This window comes from Xenia sp. Carnegie-2017, unplaced genomic scaffold (genome assembly GCF_021976095.1).
Source record: "Xenia sp. Carnegie-2017 unplaced genomic scaffold, XeniaSp_v1 HiC_scaffold_3, whole genome shotgun sequence".
NCBI classification, from domain to species: Eukaryota; Metazoa; Cnidaria; class Anthozoa; order Malacalcyonacea; family Xeniidae; genus Xenia; species Xenia sp. Carnegie-2017.
In genome coordinates this window covers 10,306,003-10,328,877 of record NW_025813493.1, presented here as the reverse complement: position 1 = coordinate 10,328,877, position 22,875 = coordinate 10,306,003, and the positions used below count along the sequence as shown (strand labels likewise).

The window sequence follows — 22,875 nt, the reverse complement described above, 5'->3', positions numbered from 1 at the left end:
ATACGCATGTGTGATTGGTTTTTCTTCAATTTCAATACAAAGTTGCAAGTTTGAGATCAATTTTGATACCTTCTAATCATTTTTTTCAGGAAAGTTACATAAAATAAACTTTATTTACGACCAAAACGACAGAATTATCAATTACCTATGTATTCTTAAAACGGAAAAAATTGAAAACTTGTTACGATACGTATAAAAATATTAATGTTTCAGGAAAAATAATGGGAGAGAGACGCAGTTTAAGAGAAATAGACTGTTCTTGTTGAGATCAAAAATATGCTACGTGCCCTACATGTGTAATAGCTGGGTGCATGTTTTAATGCTAAAAAACTGTAATATGCTGCATTTATTGAGTAGCTGTATGAGCTCAGTTTATACTGCACACCAAAAAGTGATTACAAAGAGATTCGTGAAGTTTTGACTACACAAATATTTCATTATTTTAGATGATTAACTGGCAAACTTTATTAATTAAAAAGAAAGATAATCATGCCTGAATTATAAAACGGCTTCCAGAAAACATTGCACAAAAAGTTTTAAATGAAATTTCACATGCATAACAGTCAAGCAAAAATTACTAGTAAAAATGTTCTACTGTAAAAAGTTAATAAAGTAAAAACGTTCCAAGAATAATTTGCTTAGCTTTTTCTTTTTTCTTCAACTGTAGCTGGGAGAACGTAAACATCAAGATTTGGCATTGAATAACCACTTTGAACTTTGAAAAAGCCTCCAAGACCTTCACCATGAACTTGCCATAATGAGCCATCACGGCATGCTCCTGAGCCTTTGTCTTTCCATATGGGAGAAGGATCCATTAAGCCCGGAACAACCAAATCATCTCTAATGCAGGCATAGTTTGATTTTATTGCACTCGTTGGTGGGTCGTAGCCGTTTGTAATCAAATCACCAAGTGCAACATAACCTTTTGGAGGAACAACTCTCCAAAATGAGCAATGTTCACTACCGCCCGTACCTTTATCGTTCCATACTTCATCAAAATGTATGGGTTCGGCCACCATTTCAGGTTTCGATGGCTTTACCAATATTATAGAAGATGTTGGTGGATTCTTGGCACTAGTCTGACCAACAGCTGCTTGACCAATTATAAAAAAACCTTTAGGAATTTGAAACAAAGCTGCCTGAAAAACGGAGAGTTCCATATCTGCACCAGTATCAACATCAGTATACACTCTAGTGAGTGCAGGAGCTGTTACAACGGTTAGGCCACTCATTTTTTTTTAAATGTCAACAGATGTCTGCTTCGTCTATAATATGTATGATATAATTGGGACAAGCTTAGCACAGACTATTTATAATCAACCATCGTGACGTATTTTACAAAGTTTTACATTATTATACACACAAATCTTTTATGCAAGAAAAAATCTAATAAGGCGGCAGACAAAACGATTTCCGCCGCAATTTTTTTTTTACAGGATATTCTATACTTGATCGTGAGTCATCTTAAGAGCAACGTCGCGCGTATTTTTTTGCCGAATCTTATCGCAGCATCTATCATTATATCATTAAAAATACATTTTAGATAGTTTGTGCGTTGTTAGCAGAATAACAATTTGTGCCAGCAAACAATTAGGCAGCACCAGCATAACAAAATAAAATGAGAACAGTTGACAAAAATTTTGTTCAATATGCTACACAATGATAGTTTTGAAAATTAAAATATTTGTTGACATTTCGTATTACAAGATCCTGTTTAAAGTCACTAGCTCTCTGCAAATGCAAAGCTGGGCTTTCGTCAAAACTGTCATTGAATTATGCTAGCCGCAACAAACGTATAGATTAAAATGTATTGTTTTGACTGTTACAATATCAAAGAAGGACCAGGCCTACTTAATTAAAATTAACAGTTATTGCCACTAGTCCCTTGTGACTCCGTGGTTACAAAAAAAGATCACGAAGTAGCTATAGAATTATTGTTAATAACTGGCATGTTTATGATCGTCAAGGTAAGTCTTTGTTCGTGCTGGTTTTGAATGACGTTTTAAAATTCTTACAGTAATCATCGCCAAAGTCAACTCAGTCAAGAAAGGAAAAATCTCAGTATTTTGTCGGGTTCATACATCACATGGTTGTTCGGGAAGGAAAAATGTTGGTCTAAGTGTTTATAATTTGTTTTGTTGTCATTATAGTTCGTGACTCGTCAATGTGATATTAGGTTATTAATAGATATTATGAGTATATTATTATTCAAAACAAAACCTCCTATGCCGATCAAAAATAAGCAGCATGTATCCAACGAGCTATTGCTATCGGTAAAACCACACTAAACTATAATGATAATAGAAGCCCTAACTAAATTGCCGAAAGTCCTGTTTACGAAAGCTTTATGACATTTGCATCAGTATGAGGTGGTTATAAGGCAAAACACCTAAATTGATAAGATAAATAATAGGTTTGTAGGAAAAAAAATATAGTTATAAGCCTTAAACTATACTAATGACGAAGCTTGTATGGCAAGGAAAATGGTTCAAAATAAGTTATAGCATTGTGTGGTTAAATCTATATTTTAGATAATCGGTGAGTTGTAAGCACAATAACAATTAGTGCCAGCAAACAATGAGGCAGCACCAGCATAACAAAATAAAATGAGAACAGTTGACAAAAATTTTGTTCAATATGCTACACAATGATAGTTTTGAAAATTAAAATATTTGTTGACATTTCGTATTACAAGATCCTGTTTAAAGTCACTAGCTCTCTGCAAATGAAAAGCTTGGCTTTTGTCAAAACTGTCATTGAATTGTGCTTGCCGCAACAAACGTATAGATTAAAATGTATTGTCTTGACTGTTACAATATCAAAGAAGGACCAGGCCTACTTAATTAAAATTAACAGTTATTGCCACTAGTCTCTTGTGACTCTGTGGTTACGAAAAAGATCACGAAGTAGCTATTGAATTATTGTTGATAACTGGCATGTTTATGATCGTAAAGGTAAGTCCTTTGTTCGTGCTTGTTTTGAATGACGTTTTAAAATTCTTACAGTAATCATCGCCAAAGTCAACTCAGTCAAGAAAGGAAAAATCTCAGTATTTTGTCGGATTCATACATCACATGGTTGTTTGAGAAGGAAAAATGTTGGTGTCTACGTGTTTATAATTTGTTTTGTTGTCATTATAGTTCGTGACTCGTCAATGTGATATTAGGCTATTAATAGATATTATGAGTATATTATTATTCAAAACAAAACCTCCTATGCCGATCAAAAATAAGCAGCATGTATCCAACGAGCTATTGCTATCGGTAAAACCACACTAAACTATAATGATAATAGAAGCCCTAACTAAATTGCCGAAAGTCCTGTTTACGAAAGCTTTATGACATTTGCATCAGTATGAGGTGGTTATAAGGCAAAACACCTAAATTGATAAGAGAAATAATAGGTTTGTAGGAAAAAAAATATTGTTATAAGCCTTAAACTATACTAATGACGAAGCTTGTATGGCAAGGAAAATGGTTCAAAATAAGGTATAGCAATGTGTGGTTAAATCTATATTTTAGATATTCGGTGAGTAGTAAGCACAATAACAATTAGTTAAATGAGATATGATCTTCGCACTTAGCTGGACAATTTAAGCAATCGTCTCAGGACCTGAAAAAATCAGGTGACTCAACGGGATGACGTTGGTGTTTGAATTTAAATGAGATATGATCTTCGCTAAGTGCTAAGTGCGAAGATCATATCTCATTTAATTTCAAACACCGCACTGCATAAAAACATTCATATAACAATTAGTGCCAGCAAACAATGAGGCAGCACCAGCATAACAAAATAAAATGAGAACAGTTGACAAAAACTTTGTTCAATATGCTACACAATGATAGTTTTGAAAATTAAAATATTTGTTGACATTTCGTATTACAAGATCCTGTTTAAAGTCACTAGCTCTCTGCAAATGAAAAGCTTGGCTTTGTCAAAACTGTCATTGAATTGTGCTTGCCGCAAAAAACGTATAGATTAAAATGTATTGTCTTGACTGATACAATATCAAAGAAGGACCAGGCCTACTTCATTAAAATTAACAGTTATTGCCACTAGTCTCTTGTGACTCTGTGGTTACGAAAAAGATCACGAAGTAGCTATTGAATTATTGTTGATAACTGGCATGTTTATGATCGTAAAGGTAAGTCCTTTGTTCGTGCTTGTTTTGAATGACGTTTTAAAATTCTTACAGTAATCATCGCCAAAGTCAACTCAGTCAAGAAAGGAAAAATCTCAGTATTTTGTCGGATTCATACATCACATGGTTGTTTGAGAAGGAAAAATGTTGGTGTCTACGTGTTTATAATTTGTTTTGTTGTCATTATAGTTCGTGACTCGTCAATGTGATATTAGGCTATTAATAGATATTATGAGTATATTATTATTCAAAACAAAACCTCCTATGCCGATCAAAATAAGCAGCATGTATCCAACGAGCTATTGCTATCGGTAAAACCACACTAAACTATAATGATAATAGAAGCCCTAACTAAATTGCCGAAAGTCCTGTTTACGAAAGCTTTACGACATTTGCATCAGTATGAGGTCGTTATAAGGCAAAACACTTAAATTGATAAGATAAATAATAGGTTTGTAGGAAAAAAATATAGTTATAAGCCTTAAACTATACTAATGACGAAGCTTGTATGGCAAGGAAAATGGTTCAAAATAAGGTATAGCATTGTGTGGTTAAAACTATATTTTAGATATTCGGTGAGTTGTAAGCACAATAACAATTAGTGCCAGCAAACAATTAGGCAGCACCAGCATAACAAAATAAAATGAGAACAGTTGACAAAATTTTGTTCAATATGCTACACAATGATAGTTTTGAAAATTAAAATATTTGTTGACATTTCGTATTACAAGATCCTGTTTAAAGTCACTAACTCTCTGCAAATGCAAAGCTTGGCTTTTGTCAAAACTGTCATTGAATTGTGCTTGCCGCAACAAACGTATAGATTAAAATGTATTGTCTTGACTGTTACAATATCAAAGAAGGACCAGGCCTACTTAATTAAAATTAACAGTTATTGCCACTAGTCTCATGTGACTCCGTGGTTACGAAAAAAGATCACGAAGTAGCTATAGAATTATTGTTGATAACTGGCATGTTTATGATGGTCAAGGTAAGTCCTTTGTTCGTGCTGGTTTTGAATGACGTTTTAAAATTCGTACAGTAATCATCGCCAATGTCAACTCAGTCAAGAAATGAAAAATCTCAGTATTTTGTCGGGTTCATACATCACATGGTTGTTTGAGAAGGAAAAATGTTGGTGTCTAAGTGTTTATAATTTGTTTTGTTGTCATTATAGTTTGTGACTCGTCAATGTGATATTAGGTTATTAATAGATATTATGAGTATATTATTATTCAAAACAAAACCTCCTATGCCGATCAAAAATAAGCAGCATGTATCCAACGAGCTATTGCTATCGGTAAAACCACACTAAACTATAATGATAATAGAAGCCCTAACTAAATTGCCGAAAGTCCTGTTTACGAAAGCTTTATGACATTTGCATCAGTATGAGGTGGTTATAAGGCAAAACACCTAAATTGATAAGAGAAATAATAGGTTTGTAGGAAAAAAAATATTGTTATAAGCCTTAAACTATACTAATGACGAAGCTTGTATGGCAAGCAAAATGGTTCAAAATAAGGTATAGCATTGTGTGGTTAAATCTATATTTTAGATATTCGGTGAGTAGTAAGCACAATAACAATTAGTTAAATGAGATATGATCTTCGCACTTAGCTGGACAATTTAAGCAATCGTCTCAGGACCTGAAAAAATCAGGTGACTCAACGGGATGACGTTGGTGTTTGAATTTAAATGAGATATGATCTTCGCTAAGTGCTAAGTGCGAAGATCATATCTCATTTAATTTCAAACACCGCACTGCATAAAAACATTCATATAACAATTAGTGCCAGCAAACAATGAGGCAGCACCAGCATAACAAAATAAAATGAGAACAGTTGACAAAAATTTTGTTCAATATGCTACACAATGATAGTTTTGAAAATTAAAATATTTGTTGACATTTCGTATTACAAGATCCTGTTTAAAGTCACTAGCTCTCTGCAAATGAAAAGCTTGGCTTTGTCAAAACTGTCATTGAATTGTGCTTGCCGCAAAAAACGTATAGATTAAAATGTATTGTCTTGACTGATACAATATCAAAGAAGGACCAGGCCTACTTCATTAAAATTAACAGTTATTGCCACTAGTCTCTTGTGACTCCGCGGTTACGAAAAAGATCACGAAGTAGCTATTGAATTATTGTTGATAACTGGCATGTTTATGATCGTAAAGGAAAGTCCTTTGTTCGTGCTTGTTTTGAATGACGTTTTAAAATTCTTGCAGTAATCATCGCCAAAGTCAACTCAGTCAAGAAAGGAAAAATCACAGTATTTTGTCGGATTCATACATCACATGGTTGTTTGAGAAGGAAAAATGTTGGTGTCTACGTGTTTATAATTTGTTTTGTTGTCATTATAGTTCGTGACTCGTCAATGTGATATTAGGCTATTAATAGATATTATGAGTATATTATTATTCAAAACAAAACCTCCTATGCCGATCAAAAATAAGCAGCATGTATCCAGCGAGCTATTGCTATCGGTAAAACCACACTAAACTATAATGATAATAGAAGCCCTAACTAAATTGCCGAAAGTCCTGTTTACGAAAGCTTTATGACATTTGCATCAGTATGAGGTGGTTATAAGGCAAAACACCTAAATTGATAAGAGAAATAATAGGTTTGTAGGAAAAAAAATATTGTTATAAGCCTTAAACTATACTAATGACGAAGCTTGTATGGCAAGGAAAATGGTTCAAAATAAGGTATAGCATTGTGTGGTTAAAACTATATTTTAGATATTCGGTGAGTTGTAAGCACAATAACAATTAGTGCCAGCAAACAATGAGGCAGCACCAGCATAACAAAATAAAATGAGAACAGTTGACAAAAATTTTGTTCAATATGCTACACAATGATAGTTTTGAAAATTAAAATATTTGTTGACATTTCGTATTACAAGATCCTGTTTAAAGTCACTAACTCTCTGCAAATGCTTGGCTTTTGTCAAAACTGTCATTGAATTGTGCTTGCCGCAACAAACGTATAGATTAAAATGTATTGTCTTGACTGTTACAATATCAAAGAAGGACCAGGCCTACTTAATTAAAATTAACAGTTATTGCCACTAGTCCCTTGTGACTCCGTGGTTACGAAAAAAGATCACGAAGTAGCTATAGAATTATTGTTGAGAACTGGCATGTTTATGATGGTCAAGGTAAGTCCTTTGTTCGTGCTGGTTTTGAATGACGTTTTAAAATTCTTACAGTAATCATCGCCAAAGTCAACTCAGTCAAGAAATGAAAAATCTCAGTATTTTGTCGGGTTCATACATCACATGGTTGTTTGAGAAGGAAAAATGTTGGTGTCTAAGTGTTTATAATTTGTTTTGTTGTCATTATAGTTTGTGACTCGTCAATGTGATATTAGGTTATTAATAGATATTATGAGTATATTATTATTCAAAACAAAACCTCCTATGCCGATCAAAATAAGCAGCATGTATCCAACGAGCTATTGCTATCGGTAAAACCACACTAAACTATAATGATAATAGAAGCCCTAACTAAATTGCCGAAAGTCCTGTTTACGAAAGCTTTATGACATTTGCATCAGTATGAGGTGGTTATAAGGCAAAACACCTAAATTGATAAGATAAATAATAGGTTTGTAGGAAAAAAATAGTTATAAGCCTTAAACTATACTAATGACGAAGCTTGTATGGCAAGGAAAATGGTTCAAAATAAGGTATAGCATTGTGTGGTTAAATATATTTTAGATATTCGGTGAGTAGTAAGCACAATAACAATTAGTTAAATGAGATATGAGCAAGCTGGACAATTTAAGCAATGTTCAGGAAAAAATCAGGTATAACATGACGTTGGTAGATATGATCTTAAGTGCAAGATCATATCATTTAATTCAAACATATAAACATTCATATAACAATTAGTGCCAGCAAACAATGAGGCAGCACCAGCATAACAAAATAAAATGAGAACAGTTGACAAAAATTTTGTTCAATATGCTACACAATGATAGTTTTGAAAATTAAAATATTTGTTGACATTTCGTATTACAAGATCCTGTTTAAAGTCACTAACTCTCTGCAAATGCAAAGCTTGGCTTTGTCAAAACTGTCATTGAATTGTGCTTGCCGCAAAAACGTATAGATTAAAATGTATTGTCTTGACTGTTACAATATCAAAGAAGGACCAGGCCTACTTAATTAAAATTAACAGTTATTGCCACTAGTCTCATGTGACTCCGTGGTTACGAAAAGATCACGAAGTAGCTATAGAATTATTGTTGATAACTGGCATGTTTATGATCGTCAAAGTCCTTTGTTCGTGCTTGTTTTGAATGACGTTTTAAAATTCTTACAGTAATCATCGCCAAAGTCAACTCAGTCAAGAAAGGAAAAATCACAGTATTTTGTCGGATTCATACATCACATGGTTGTTTGAGAAGGAAAAATGTTGGTGTCTACGTGTTTATAATTTGTTTTGTTGTCATTATAGTTTGTGACTCGTCAATGTGATATTAGGTTATTAATAGATATTATGAGTATACTATTATTCAAAACAAAACCTCCTATGCCGATCAAAAATAAGCAGCATGTATCCAACGAGCTATTGCTATCGGTAAAACCACACTAAACTTTAATGATAGTAGAAGCCCTAACTAAATTGCCGAAAGTCCTGTTTACGAAAGCTTTACGACATTTTTATCAGTATGAGGTCGTTATAAGGCAAAACACTTAAATTGATAAGATAAATAGTAGGTTTGTATGAAAATGAAATAGAGTTATAAGCCTTGAACTATACTAATGACGAAGCTTGTATGGCAAGGAAAATGGTTCAAAATAAGGTATAGCATTTTATGATTAAAACTATATTTTAGATAATCGGTGAGTTGTAAGCAGAATAACAATTAGTGCCAGCAAACAATTAGGCAGCACCAGAATAACAAAATAAAATGAGAACAGTTGACAAAAATTTTGTTCAATATGCTACACAATAATACTATTTTGAAAATTAAAATATTTGTTGACATTTCGTTTTACAATATTCTGTTTAAAGTCACTAACTCTCTCCAAATGCAAATCTTGGCTTTCGTCAAAACTGTCATTGAATTGTGCTAGCCGCAACAAACGTATAGATTAATATGTATTGTCTTATCTCTTACAATATTAAAGAAGAACCAGGCTAAATAAATTAAAACTAAGTGTTATTGCCACTAGTCTCATGTGACTCCGTAGTGACTAAAAAAGATCACGAAGTAGCTATAGAATTATTGTTGATAGCTGGCATGTTTATGATCGTCAAGGTAAGTGCTTTGTTCGTGCTGGTTTTGAATGACGTTTTAAAATTCTTACAGTAATCATCGCCAAAGTCAACTCAGTCAAGAAATGAAAAATCTTAGTATTTTGTCGGGTTCATACATAATATGGTTGTTTGAAAAGGAAAAATGTTGGTGTCTAAGTGTTTATAATTTGTTTTGTTGTCTTTATAGTTTGTGACTCGTCAATGTGATATTAGGTTATTAATAGATATTATGAGAATACTATTATTTAAAACAAACCTCCTATGCCGATCAAATATAAGCAGCATGTATCCAACGAGCTAATGCTATCGGTAAAACCACACTAAACTATAATGATAATTGAAGTTCCAACTATATTGTCGAAAGTCCTGTTTGCGAAAGCTTTACGACATTTGCATCATTATGAGGTCATGAGGCCAAACACTTAAAGTGATGAGATTATAAGCCTTAAACTATACTTATGACCAAGCTTGTTTAGCAAGGAAATTGGTTCAAATTAAGGAATAGCATTGTGTGGTTAAGCAGTCAAGAGAAGTTATTTATGGTTTGGAAGATGGTTAATTAAACCTTTTAGAAACTATCAATTATACAGTTGGAATACAGCATGCTTTCCTATAAGTCAGATGCACTTTAGCATTGTTTTTGAAAATACCGTCTTGATTGAATATCAAAATACTAAGTATTGATTAAAAATTATGGTTTATAACCTTTGAAATCCAACCCTGACTTATTTTATTTTAAAACAGTCAGCTTTAGGTAACGAAAATTTTAAACTTGAAAATGGATCATTTTGCTGCCACTTCATTGCCATTCTCTGAAGACAATGTTTTGCAACATCGACGTCGAAGCGACGCACCTATGTTTGATATTCTTTATTTGGAAGCAATTATATTTTGTTTTTAATTAATATTTTGCGTTGCCCGTGTTATAGCCATTATAGGAAGGTACGAACAGTACCGTGGGCCAAATTTTAATTTACAATTTGAACTTTCAAAGTGTAAAGGCATTTTGGAATCGATTAATGCATGAATAATTTAAAATTGACAAGTACGCTGCATTATTCAAAGGAATACAACATACGGTTGACTATTGCACGCCAAGCATAACAAAAGTGTATCCAGAATTCCAACCACTAGTCGAGAATCTTAAGTGACATATGAGAAAAGCAAGTATGTTTGAGAAAATCGATCATACGTCGAGATTTCTTACTGGCAAACTGGACAGCGGTTGCAAAACGTATATTATAAATACTTCGTGTAACGGATACGTTAGAATAATATTTAACTTGAGAGTTTTTTAATGAATTCGAAGACTTTATATGAAAAAATTGCCCAAGCATTATTGAATAAAGATACAATAGTTGCAGAACATTGCAAGAGTAAACTAGAAGACTTTTTTTCCATAGTTCTGGCGATTTCGGGGCGGTGAATGAGAGTGAAAATACTGCTGAACTTGATAATAATAGTTGACCAACTGCTCACGAACATATAGAATGATCATATACCTGCACTGTTACACCAACAACAAAGCTAACACTGTTCTACAATATTTTAAGAGTGGAGTCCAAACATTTAGTCTCCCATCTCGTGTAAGAGGGGATCAAGGACTTCAAAATGTCGACGTGGCACGTTTTATGGTTAATCAAAAGGGTACAAACAGAGGGAGTTTTATAACTGGCAGGAGCGTACACAATCAACGAATTGAGTGATTGTGGGCTGAAGTTAATAGAGTGTTGTCACCAGGGGCGGATCTAGAGTATGTCAAATCCGTCGCGCGACTAATGTTTGAAATTCAAAATTTACCTATTCATATTAATTAAAAATTCATTAAGTATTTTTACTTTATTATCGCATTTGCTTCGTGATAAAAATCCGGCTTTATTTATTTTTTAAAACTAATTACTAATCCAAATATTATTAAATATAAAATTACAAATATAGCTAATACTGAACCATAATTGACTAATTATAGAATATGACCGTAACGAGATCACGTTGTGTTCATACCAAGTTGCGCACTGGCCACGAACTTTGACTGTATGATGAAATACAACATTTCCACAAGTTTTTTGCCGTAATTTTTATAAGATTTTCAAATCCTCCATTTTTTACAGCTTATTTATCAGAACTGGGTGCAAAAAAATCAAATTTGTACTTCACCTTTTAGTTTATAAGACTGTATTTGAAGCTTGCCTTAGAAACACTTGCTTACATTTTTAATAAGTTGAAGAATTGTGGCAAATTTGGTTGATATCTGAGCTTCGTATAAACTTTATAGGTCAAACAAATTATTATTTGGTCATGACATACATTATTTTTTTTTGTCAAAACTAGGTATTTATGGGAGCCTATGGGAAACGTTAATTTCGTTTGTGAAGGAATTTCCTTTACACGAAAGTGGATACAAGGAGCTTTAGAAAGTGGTTTAAAAGCTGCATATCAAGTTTATGAACGACATATGGACAGAAACGGTCACCATGTTTAAATAGACACAAGAATGTGACAATTCCTTCAATACTATTCTATTTTTTTCAAATATATGCATAAACTTTTAAACCACTTTAATAATTGTTCCTCTGGTAGGAATAAATTACTTTTGACTTTAACCTCTCGCGAGAACTTAAGCCATCATGGTATCACCTACTTCCAACGAATGGAGAGAAAAAGAATTATTACAAATAGACCTACTTACGCTTGTTTAATTCTGAAGCTTAGGCCATTTAGTAGCTATCGCTAAAATAAATTTTTTTGTTTTAACGATGAGAAATGTACTCTGCGTGTGCAATTCCTTTTTTTATAATCATATTAGATGTAATGTGTCATATGATGGAAATAGCGTTAATTATTTATCATAAATATATGAAATACTTTTGTTAAGCGATGGTCATAAGGGATGGTTGAAATACATTTGCAATTAATTTTTAACACCAACAGCCCGTTTTTTTCTTCATGAAGTCAAACAACATGCTAGTACAATTTTTTTTTAATTGAAACTGGTCTAGGGTAAGATTATCTTTAAATCACGATCTCCTGCTTCTTTTCCCATTTTTTTTGAGAGGGAGAGGGGGGGTTGTAACATAGATAGTTGATCACAACCCATATTTCAACCAGACGTATTGAACTTGTAATACAAGTAGAGCTTCCATATCGTAAGTATTAAGGAGAAACGCATGGAGGTAAAGCTATATCCATGCATGCAATAACATAATTAGTGAGAAAATATTTACCGTTTTTTTCTGTTATAGTTTAAACACAAAGACCGAATTCGAAATCGATGTGACACGAATTTAATTAATAAAAGGAAAGTTGATTTATGCCTTTTAGCCTTATTATACTCAGCTGTTTATTTGTATCTAACAATCTAACAATCTAACAATCTCTATTCTCATAAATGTAGAGGCCAGTACCTGAGTTATTATACAACATTTCTTTCAACATCGAATGTTGAATCACGTTTTAAATATTTGTTAGCTAAGTATGTTAACTTGAAACATATAATGTGCTAAGCATTTATGAATTTTAAATCCGTTTAGCAAAGTTCAGTTATGAAATTATACGATTTTATGATATAAAATAAATACAATGAGTTAATAAAACTGTATTCAATTTACAAAGATACCAGGCAGAAAAGTAAAGTTCTGCAAAAAGGTGGAAGGACAACTTTTGATACAAGAGACTGACTCGGTTCTCAAACGTACGTTTAAATATCAACTTTTTTCATCATTACTTCATGGCAAACATCGTTCAATCAAGAAAAACGAGTTTGCGTAATTCCATCAGTAAAGTTACAATCTTTTTCAATTAAGTAATGTTAACAATGTAGCATCATTACATCAACAGCAGATAAATATGACATGTATTTCAAGTAAAGCTATGCCATTAAATGTATAAGCCCTTAACTGATTTCATACGAAAATGAAAGCAGCAAAATATAACATGATAATATCCTTTTCAACCAGGGATGTATTGCTATCGCTAATTGGAGGGGCTTTTATTCATAAATACATGTTCTAAAACCGTAGATAACAATACATTTCAAAAGATATTTATACAGCAAATCATGAATATAAGAATAAGAGCACCCCAATGAGCGATAGCAAAACATCCTGTTTTCAATCAATTGGAATTTACTGTTATATATAAAATACAGAACAGAAGCTGAATCATTTAAGACACTGGCTACTTGCATGAGAAGTGCAAACATGGTATATATATATAATTTTTATGCACATTATCGTTATATGCATTATCTTTTAATATATGTCTTTTAAATATTAGCTATCATGAAAAGTTATGACTGCATTTTAACCCGTAATATAAAAATCAAACATGTTGTGTATATAGTTTAAGACCAGTGACGTTTAAGCTGTAGGCTATCAACCTATAAACATGCAGCAATTGCACAGCACGACACTATAACGACGATTATGCCTACATTTATTCCGCCGATGATCTCACCTATTTCTGTACAAATTAGAACAAAAAATTAAATTTTGAAAAAGTTTAAAATAAACAGCGAGGTGTGGGACTCTTATTGCATTGATGAGAAGATAGTTAAATGTCGTTTATTATGTATATATTTGCAAATTATTTGTAAATCAGTTGAAGGACTTAATCGATTCTGCAACAACGTAGGTAGATTGAAGAATTTGGAGGGTTAAGATGCATTGTATATTTTATATAACAGACAAAATTTTTCAATTTATGTCAATTATTTGTCAACGATATGTCATTATACATAGGGTTTTCGATTAGGAATAAGCCTCTAAATCTCAAGAGCATTTATTAACTTACTTGTCGCTGTACTGCATTCCTTTTTTTTTCATTAATTGTACATGTTTGTTCTATAATAGCAAGTTGTTATGCCTCTTAAATTCAGCAATTAGAAAGCAGGCTAATTTCTATACAAAGGATTATTCTTTGCTCTGCTCTTTAACTTATTCAATTGCTTTATTTTGTTATACGAATAAACTCTTGCTAGCAAACGACTATTATAATTGAATTAATTGAAGTACACACTAGCTCTGTTTTTTTATTCTTGTGCGGCAGAAGTAGTTAAAGTCGACCGTTTTTTCTCCCATGTAAAGATAATTCCAAACGCATCCCCCCTCTTTGACTTATCTGAGGTAAACTTTATAAAAATGTAAATATTAATATTAGAGCCCAACAAATAATTTTAAACATAGTCATAAACAATTTTGTTATAATTTATGGAATTGCATAATAAAATTTACAAAATAATTCATCTGTGATCACGGAAGATTGATAATTCAGATGGGCCCCATTCATATATTCACATGTTATAATCGATGATCACAAATGATCATAACATGAACCAGTAAATCAAAAATGCATATATAATTATTCAGCTCACCCACCCACCCCAACTCTCCCCAATTATCGATAACGAAAATTCCCTGCTGACTTAAAGAAAGTTAATGGGCGTTGTACATTGAATATAGAGAACAAACTTTTTTAATACAAACATGTTTCGGCAAACTTACGTGTATAAATAAATAGTGATAAGTTACTTACAGGTAATTGACATTTGTATAGGGTTACAATTATTTTCAGCTAATTAGCATATAGATGTTGGACGATATAAAAACGGAAGAAAAAATCAGCATAAAATTATATTTACAAACCTGGAAGAGGCAAGGTCAGATCCTCAAATCTGGCAAACATTGTGGAATGAGATCGTAAAAAAGTGCAATGATAATGGCATATTATTAAAACCCGAGTACAGCATTAAAAAAAGATCTGTTTCAGGGCGCCTTGCATACAGTGTGATTACAACTACCATGGGAAGTCGAAATACCGTCTCAGACTCAGATGAGCATCGAGTGCATTTCTTCATTGCTGTTATCGATACTATGCTTGGTAAACTACATCGAGGATCTTCCACTTCAACATGTGGCATCATAAAATGAGTTAGTTCACTTTCGCCCAAAAATAATTTATTTTATCAAGATGATGCGTTGCAGGAATTGTCAGCTTATTATAGGGTGTTGATGAAGATCTTTAAATGTGAGCTTCACCAAGCAAGAAAACTCCTTGCCAGAAAAGGAGCTCGAGGCATCATTGTTACATCGCTAATAGAATTAGCACAAGTCCTATTATCTTACAAGGAAGCATTCTTTGAACTATACAAACTGGTTTGTATAGCACTTACGCTTTCTGTCTATTCTGCTTGGTGCGAAAGACGTTTTTCTTGCTTGAAAATGTAGAAAAATTATTTAAGAAATTGAACCGTTATAAAAAAAATTTAACCAAAAAAAATTTGCTTGCAACTAGCGTAGAGCAAATTATGTCATATGCCCCTCCAGAAAAATTGTGCTTTAGCTTGTGCCCCTCCCTACTTACAATTTTCTTGTGACGCCACTGTTAAAAGATGTGTATACTGAATTATGCATGTGCAGTGATATGATAATGGCTAGTAAATAAAGTTTACTTTTGTAATTGATACGTATAGTGTAAAATTGTGTTTAAAGTAAAGTACAATGCTGAATTTATTAAGTTGTCACTTGTGAAGTCATGACAAAAATGCTCAGCGCAAATGAAAAAATATGAAAGTATATGTTAAGTATCTGTTAAGTATATGTTAAGTATATGAAAGTATATGAAAGTATATGAAAATATATGAAAGTATGTGTAAGTTTCATTTTTCGTTTGCTGTTTTTTTCCAGAACTCCATTTCTTTGAAAAAAAGTTGCATAATTATTCGCATGAAATAGCTACAGAGAACGCAGTCCGTGTGTTTAAGGGCTGTTTACATGAGCCCGGTTAGCCGTGATTCAGAAAAGCGTTAAATGATTTTGGCAGATGGAAACGATTTAACTCATCATCAGATAAATCTTCTAGAGCGATTTCAGAATATTCTGATTTATAAATTACGCAAAACCTTTAAAATGATAACATCTAATTTGGCGTTATTTGGCCTCCTTATCAATCCAGAAAAAACAAAATTTCTTTTGCTTGGCACGCGACAACTTATAAACAGACTGCCGGCGCAGCCATCCCTGTCCTTCCTGGGTAGAATCCTGACTCCTGTGAGCTCAGCAAAAGACTTAGGTTTGACGTTGGATTCTCATCTATCGTATGATGATCACATCTCTAAGGTAGCGTCTTCATGTCTGTCCAAGTTAATGCAAATAAACCGTGTAAGACAAAGTTTTGACCAAACCACACTTCTGAAAATCATGTCTGCCTTAGTTTTCAGCAAAATGTTTTATTGCTCGTCCGTGTGGTCGAATACCACCAACAAAAATATAACAAAACTTCAACTGCTGCAGAACTTTGCCTGTAAAATTGTTACGGGCACCAGGAAATATGGCCATGTTTCGCCACTCTTGCGCCAATTAAACTGGAAGCCTGTTCAACAGTGTCTAGACTATCGGGAATTAGTCTTGACATACAAGTGCGTAAATAACCTTGCCCCCGAATATCTCTGCAAAAAGTTCCATAAGAGTCCTCACGATCGGGCCTCCCGTAATAGAGACCTATTTCAAATTCCGAGGTTCAAAACATCAACGGGCCAACGCACATTTTCATATAGGGCAGTCAAATTGTGGAACAATTTAGACAAAGATGTGAAAAATTCCAAGTCTCTTGATTCTTTTAAGAAAGCTTTAAAAGATCTTTTGTAGTTCCATCTTGTAATGTTACTTTTATCTTTAAAATCCTTTTAATAATAATCTTTTTTACATACATTTATAAGACAAATATGTATATGTATTCAATTTCGTAAATAGCTACTTAAAAGCCCTATAGGGAGTACCTATTGTTAGTCATTAAAGTTCATTAAAGTTCATTTGAGAAGTACAACACGAATGACTAGTAGCGCCTAACAAACAATTGTAATTTTTACGATGATGTTTTGCCCCCATTTAATGCCTCGAAGTCATTTCACGCCTCACCGAATTCCAGTTAGCCAGGATTTTGCAAACAACCCCTAATTCTGCTATGCAAACTTTTCAGCTTTCTCTGACTGTTAAAACAAAAGATTTCTTAAAAAACAAATAATGATATTTCTCTGAAATTTAAATAACATGACCAAATTTTGCCGATAGGTAAACTACAAGAAGAAATGAACGTATTATTGTTTCAGAGGCCGCCATGTTTTCTTATTTTCTATTTTTTCAGATGGGCAAAGAATTTCCAAGCAGCGTATTTCCTTTCTAAAAAGATGTACTTACATTATACAGTATAAGTATTCACAAGGACACCACAGATTTAAATGTTGTAATGAATCTTAAGTTTCTTCAAATTTAGTTGAAGTGTGTATTAGCCATGGTGAATGAAAATAAAAATCTTGGTAATTCTATAAAAGAACTGTTGAAAATTACAATTAAACAGCTCGTTGCAATTCGCAGACTTCTTATCAGGTATAATTAAAAATAAAAATCGACTAATATTTCTCGTCAGTGTTATAGGTATAAGTATGACTCACACATTGTAAAAACAATACAGATTTGTAAGGAAATAAATTATGATGTCATCTAAAATTTACATTGAGGGCTGGCTTTGCTAATGTTTGTAATGACGGCAAGAAAAAATGATATCACCAAAGCACAACCGAGGAGGCGATATATAAAGCAAGGATGAGTAAAGACATAATACTTTATTCAGCAAAACACAGGATTAGTTAACAATGGGCGGATATAGGGTACGTTAAATCAGTCACGCAACTGTCGTTTACAGTTCAAAAATTACATGTTCAAAGTGATTTCAAACTCATCGATAAAAGCAAATTTGTTATTATTAAATTCTTGAATATATAATCACTCGGATCAGTTTTCACAATTCAGCTTTATGGCAGAAAATTCTAATATCTCATTGGTTACCAGAACAATGTATTTTGACTGATCTGGAAAGATATTAACTGACAGACTGATAAGCGGTGGATGGATTGACTAGTTTGATGGATTAGGAAGTCCAAAAACGATCAGATGAATCATTTTATTGGTAAATAGACAGGTTAGTGAACGATTTTGACTTATCTGGAATGGTGTTGACTTAAGCCTGTTTTTCACTAGCCATGTATCGTAACGTATCGTAGCAAAATGTAATATGGCGCATGCGTGCTTGTGCCTATTGACCATAAAATTCATAAGCACGCATGCGCCATATTACGCATTGCTACGATATGTTATACGTGGCTAGTAGAAAACAGGCTTTGTTTAGAATAGACATGTTTCGGCGTCTCATGATGCCATCTTCAGAACATCAAGTACATAAGTAATACAAAGATTATATAACAGTAATATGATACATATATTATAACAATAATAAGGTAATGAGATGAATTAATGTCAATATCTTTACAAAAGCCTTTCATAATGTTCGTAAGTCTGCGCTGTGTGTGTCGTGAGTAATGTCCGATGTATGGTAGTTTGAAGTATAGAGTTCTTATTTTGGAACATTTATTTGTGTTGGTCGTCACGGTCGTGTCAGGAGTTTCGGTGTCCAGTTTGAGGTTATTGCCTTGTTTGTTGTCGAGATATCGTTTTACGGTTCGGTTAATAAAATGTAGTGGGAAAGAGTTTCGTAAAAGAGTGGTGTGATGTTTTTTATGTCTCTTTAAAAGCAATTGTTCGTATTGCCCAGTTTGTATTCTCTGTCGATTAGTGTGCGTATAAGTCCGCTTTTGTATGAAAGCGGTGCAAAACTAAAATAGTTCATCACAAGTCGTTTAAAATAGACGACAAATTTCTTTATAGCAAACATGTTTCGGCATACTATATGCCATCTTCAGTGCGAATTGAATAAATATAGTAGAGAAAGGTTTCCTTAGCTGATAAAATTTCATAGCCTCAGTCGCATTAGTAAAAACACGAAAAATATCGTCAACGTGACTGCGGTAAAATAGTGGTTTAGTGTCGTTGTAATTGTTTAGCCAGTTTCGTTCATGTGAGCCCATGAAAATGTTAGCAAGTTTGGAAGCTAAGGGAGAACCTATCGCAACACTGTCCGTCTGGTCATAAAATTTTCCATTGACTAAAAAATGCGTCTTTGCTGTCGCTATCAAAAACAGTTGCGCGATGTCCGTCCTGTTTATAGTGATACTGGGGTTGTGGTATTGCGTCAATTCCTAGGTTGATGTTTACAGTCGGTGGTATATTTGTGAATAGGCTTTCAAAGGAGATAAAGAATTTGTGACAAGAGGTGGATGAGTTGAAAGATGAGAAGTCATCGAGGAAAGTGAAACAAACTTTAGTGGAGTGGCCGTCTGGTGCGAGTGGTGTTGGTAGAGAACTAAGATACTTAGCTAAATTATACTTGTATGCGTTGCACTGTTAATTTCAAGGAGTTATTTCAACTCCGAATAGGGAATTAACATAACTCCTTTTGGTGGACTAAAAAATTAAGAGTTATATCAACCTCTTAAATGGAGTTAAATAACCACAGGTAATGATTAAATGCTGATTTTACTCCACATGAAGCAATTTTAACTTCGCCAAGAGAGTTAAACTAACCCTTATCAGAGTATAATAAATGGAGTTATTTTAACCCATAACATTTTACTCCGGTTGTAATTATGACTCCTAACTGTAATTGTTTTAACTCCTTATGATATAATTGCTATAAATTGTTAAAATTGATACAATTGCTATAAATATAAGGAGACTTATGAAATAATATATTAATAAACAAATAACCCTTTCATATTATTCAATCAACCATATCGTTAGCCCACGGCAGTTGAAGCGGATGACATAATTTATTCTTTGGATATTACAGTCAACAGGGCGGAATGAGAACTCAACCTTCATTAATTCAAATCATTCGAGGGAATAATACTGGAAATACAAAATACACTCACAACCAAGCTGAACGTAGATTGATGGATTGATACTTTTCCCTTCAGGAGAGAAAATATCTTGTTGGAACCATCAGCTCTGGAACAGGTTCTAGAACAATATCCTGCTCTAAGATTGGTGTCAGAAGTGAGTCATATTTCTACAATTGTGCTTATGACTATGAACCGGCTTGGCCTCATTTTTTAGGTACTTGTTTAATAAATTTTATTTCATGCTAACTTTAGATTATGTCTTTTTTCCTTAGTTCATTATTTTTTCTGATCATTTCGTTAAAAGCAGAATTTGGTCGAGTTATGCGTGATCAAAGTATTATCAGAAAAATGGTTGACTCGTTCAAAGAACAATGGAAATCCAAGCTTTTTAAGTTGGCTTCCAACAGGCCTTCAGTCAAACCACATCTTACTGACATGGAAGAAAGCATTTTGGATAATCCAAAAGAGGCAGTCAGGTACAATACATCATTTTATAGATTTCATTTATAATTTTGGATTGTGTTTGCTGTTGATTTTAGCTTTCTTTTAGCAGAGGAGGATTCGAATGTAAATTCTTCTGCATTAAAAGCCAGCACAAGTTATAACTGTTTTAATTCTTTCTTTAATTCAGAAATTGAGGAGAGTGTACCAGTAATACATCTTCCACTTTTGATAAAAGAATGTACTACAAAATATTCAGGCTTACTTCATACTTGCTCTGTAAATATTATGGTGAAGGATTTATTTGTCCGTCATAGCCATTTGATTGCTCTCTCTCTAATTGAACAGTGCATTTTTATATGTCCTTTTATATTTTTTTCAGATAATTTTTTTGGTTTTGCCATACAGAGGGATAAATCAATTGATGATGTTATAATGAAGTCTTTGACTCCAAAGCTGGTCAGCGTAGAGACAACGGTCTGTCTGTCTCTTTTATTCACTGCTGAAGAGGGGAAAATTCTTTCAAAGCTTAATATCTCCATTTTGCCAATGCAAGCTTTGGAATTTTAGTGGGTTGTTATTATATATTTAATATTGCATATCCCACCTCAGCAGGGAATTTATTTCTTTTTTTAAAGGCTGCACTAATAGAAAAGTCAGCAGAAGCTAAGAAACGAGCTGTTGTGCATAAGTTCTTTCAAGATTTAAAGTAATTCGTAGAGCACCCATAAATTTACAGAAAGATGGTAAATTATATAGTTATATTGACGTTCTAGATATAATTATTGTGCATATCTTTTCTATCTTATTTAAAACTGTATTTCTTGTTGTTATTATATTTTTCATTTAAAAAATTGTAATTCGTGTGTTTTGTCAAATTGTTCTAACTACAGGGTTTCGTAATTTCTACATAACAAAACAACTCCGTAACAAGAGAAGAGTTATTTTAACTCCACTTTAAGAGTTACGTTTAACTCTAGAAAAAGTTATTTTAACTCCACTTTTGGGCTTACTCCAAAAATGGACTTAAAATTTTGGAGTACAATTTAACTCCAAAAACAGAATCATTCTGTACCTTTTTATTGTACTCCACTTTTGGAGTTAAAATGATTCCTTGAAATTAACAGTGTGATTGATGAAACTATCGGTCGTTCATCTGGTGCTCGTTTCTTGTATAGTTTCGGTAAGCCATAGAAGCGTTAGAGTTGAGAACCTCTGGGACGATTTCATTATAGACTTTGTTGTTAATCGAGCCTTTCTTTAGAAGCTTTCTAAACAGTCATTGCACTTTTGCTTCACGTGATAGTGTGAGGTAGACTTTTCTGTATTGTTAATAATTTTAAGACAGAAGATACGATAGATTTGACAATCCAGGACCACAACGCCGTTGCCTTTTTCCGGTTTGAGAATGATAATATTTGGATTGTTGCGAATGTTTTTAAGGATGCGATGTTTTTTGAAGTCAGCTGGTGTCGGGTGATAAGATGAGATGTACGAGTGAGCGATGTGTGCCCTGCCAGCTCTGTTTTGAGATGCGTGTAGTTTTCTTGACTGCGAATGTTATGTTTTATAGTTTGGTGGATTTTTTCGAATGTTGCCAGAATTTCCGTTGAGTTGAGTCGAAGTGGTTTAATGCTGAACCCAGTCCAAGTTCATTTCCTTATTATTGTTATAATTTATGTATCATGTAAACTTTGCATAAACTTTTATATAAACTTTGTATTACATAGGCATTATTCACTTATACTGAAGATGGCATCATGAGACGCCGAAAGATGTATTTAAGTCAGCTGTTTTTTAAGTCAGCTGGTATTGGGTGATAAGATGAGATGTACGAGTGAGCGATGTGTGTCCTGTCAGCTCTGTTTTGAGATGCGTGTAGTTTCCTTGATTGCGAATGTTGTGTTTGATAGTTTGGTGGATTTTTACCAATGTTGCCAGAATGTCCGTTGAGTTGAGTCGTAGTGGTTTAATGCTGAAGCCAAGTCCAAGTTCATAGAGTCCTTAAGTGTGACGTCACGTTACAATGGCGCTAAAAAATGCAGTTCGAAACAAAATATCTTATGCAAGCGCTTTGGCCAGGCTTCCTTTGTTTTGAATGTCTAAAGTTTTAATTATCCAGTGTAATCCAACAAAAGAAAGTAAAAAAAAACAGGAAAGGTTAAAGGGTCATCCAAGGGATCAACTTTTCTTTAAGAAGTGTAAAGGACGTGGGTCAAACGGGCAA

The 22,875-nt window shown here is 33.3% G+C and overlaps 1 protein-coding gene across 2 annotated transcripts; it reads right to left on the bottom strand.

Moving 5' to 3' along the window:
* Nucleotides 1-440: 440 nt before the first annotated feature.
* LOC124455100 lies at nt 441-9,747 on the bottom strand. 2 transcript variants are annotated; one of them, XM_047005836.1, is made up of 2 exons: nt 9,675-9,747; nt 441-1,265 (listed from the first exon to the last, which is right to left on the bottom strand). In XM_047005836.1, the coding sequence occupies exon 2, from the start codon at nt 1,230-1,232 to the stop codon at nt 639-641; it is 594 nt and encodes a 197-aa protein (XP_046861792.1). In that variant the 5' UTR covers nt 1,233-1,265; nt 9,675-9,747; the 3' UTR covers nt 441-638. The 2 variants fall into 2 exon arrangements, with proteins under 2 accessions (XP_046861792.1, XP_046861793.1); XM_047005837.1 differs by lacking the exon at nt 9,675-9,747 and adding an exon at nt 2,221-2,278.
* Nucleotides 9,748-22,875: the final 13,128 nt, after the last annotated feature.

Excerpts from the sequence above, each read along its gene's own strand:
- LOC124455100 (XM_047005836.1), bottom strand. The coding sequence starts at position 1,232 with ATGAGTGGCCTAACCGTTGTAACAGCTCCTGCACTCACTAGAGTGTAT.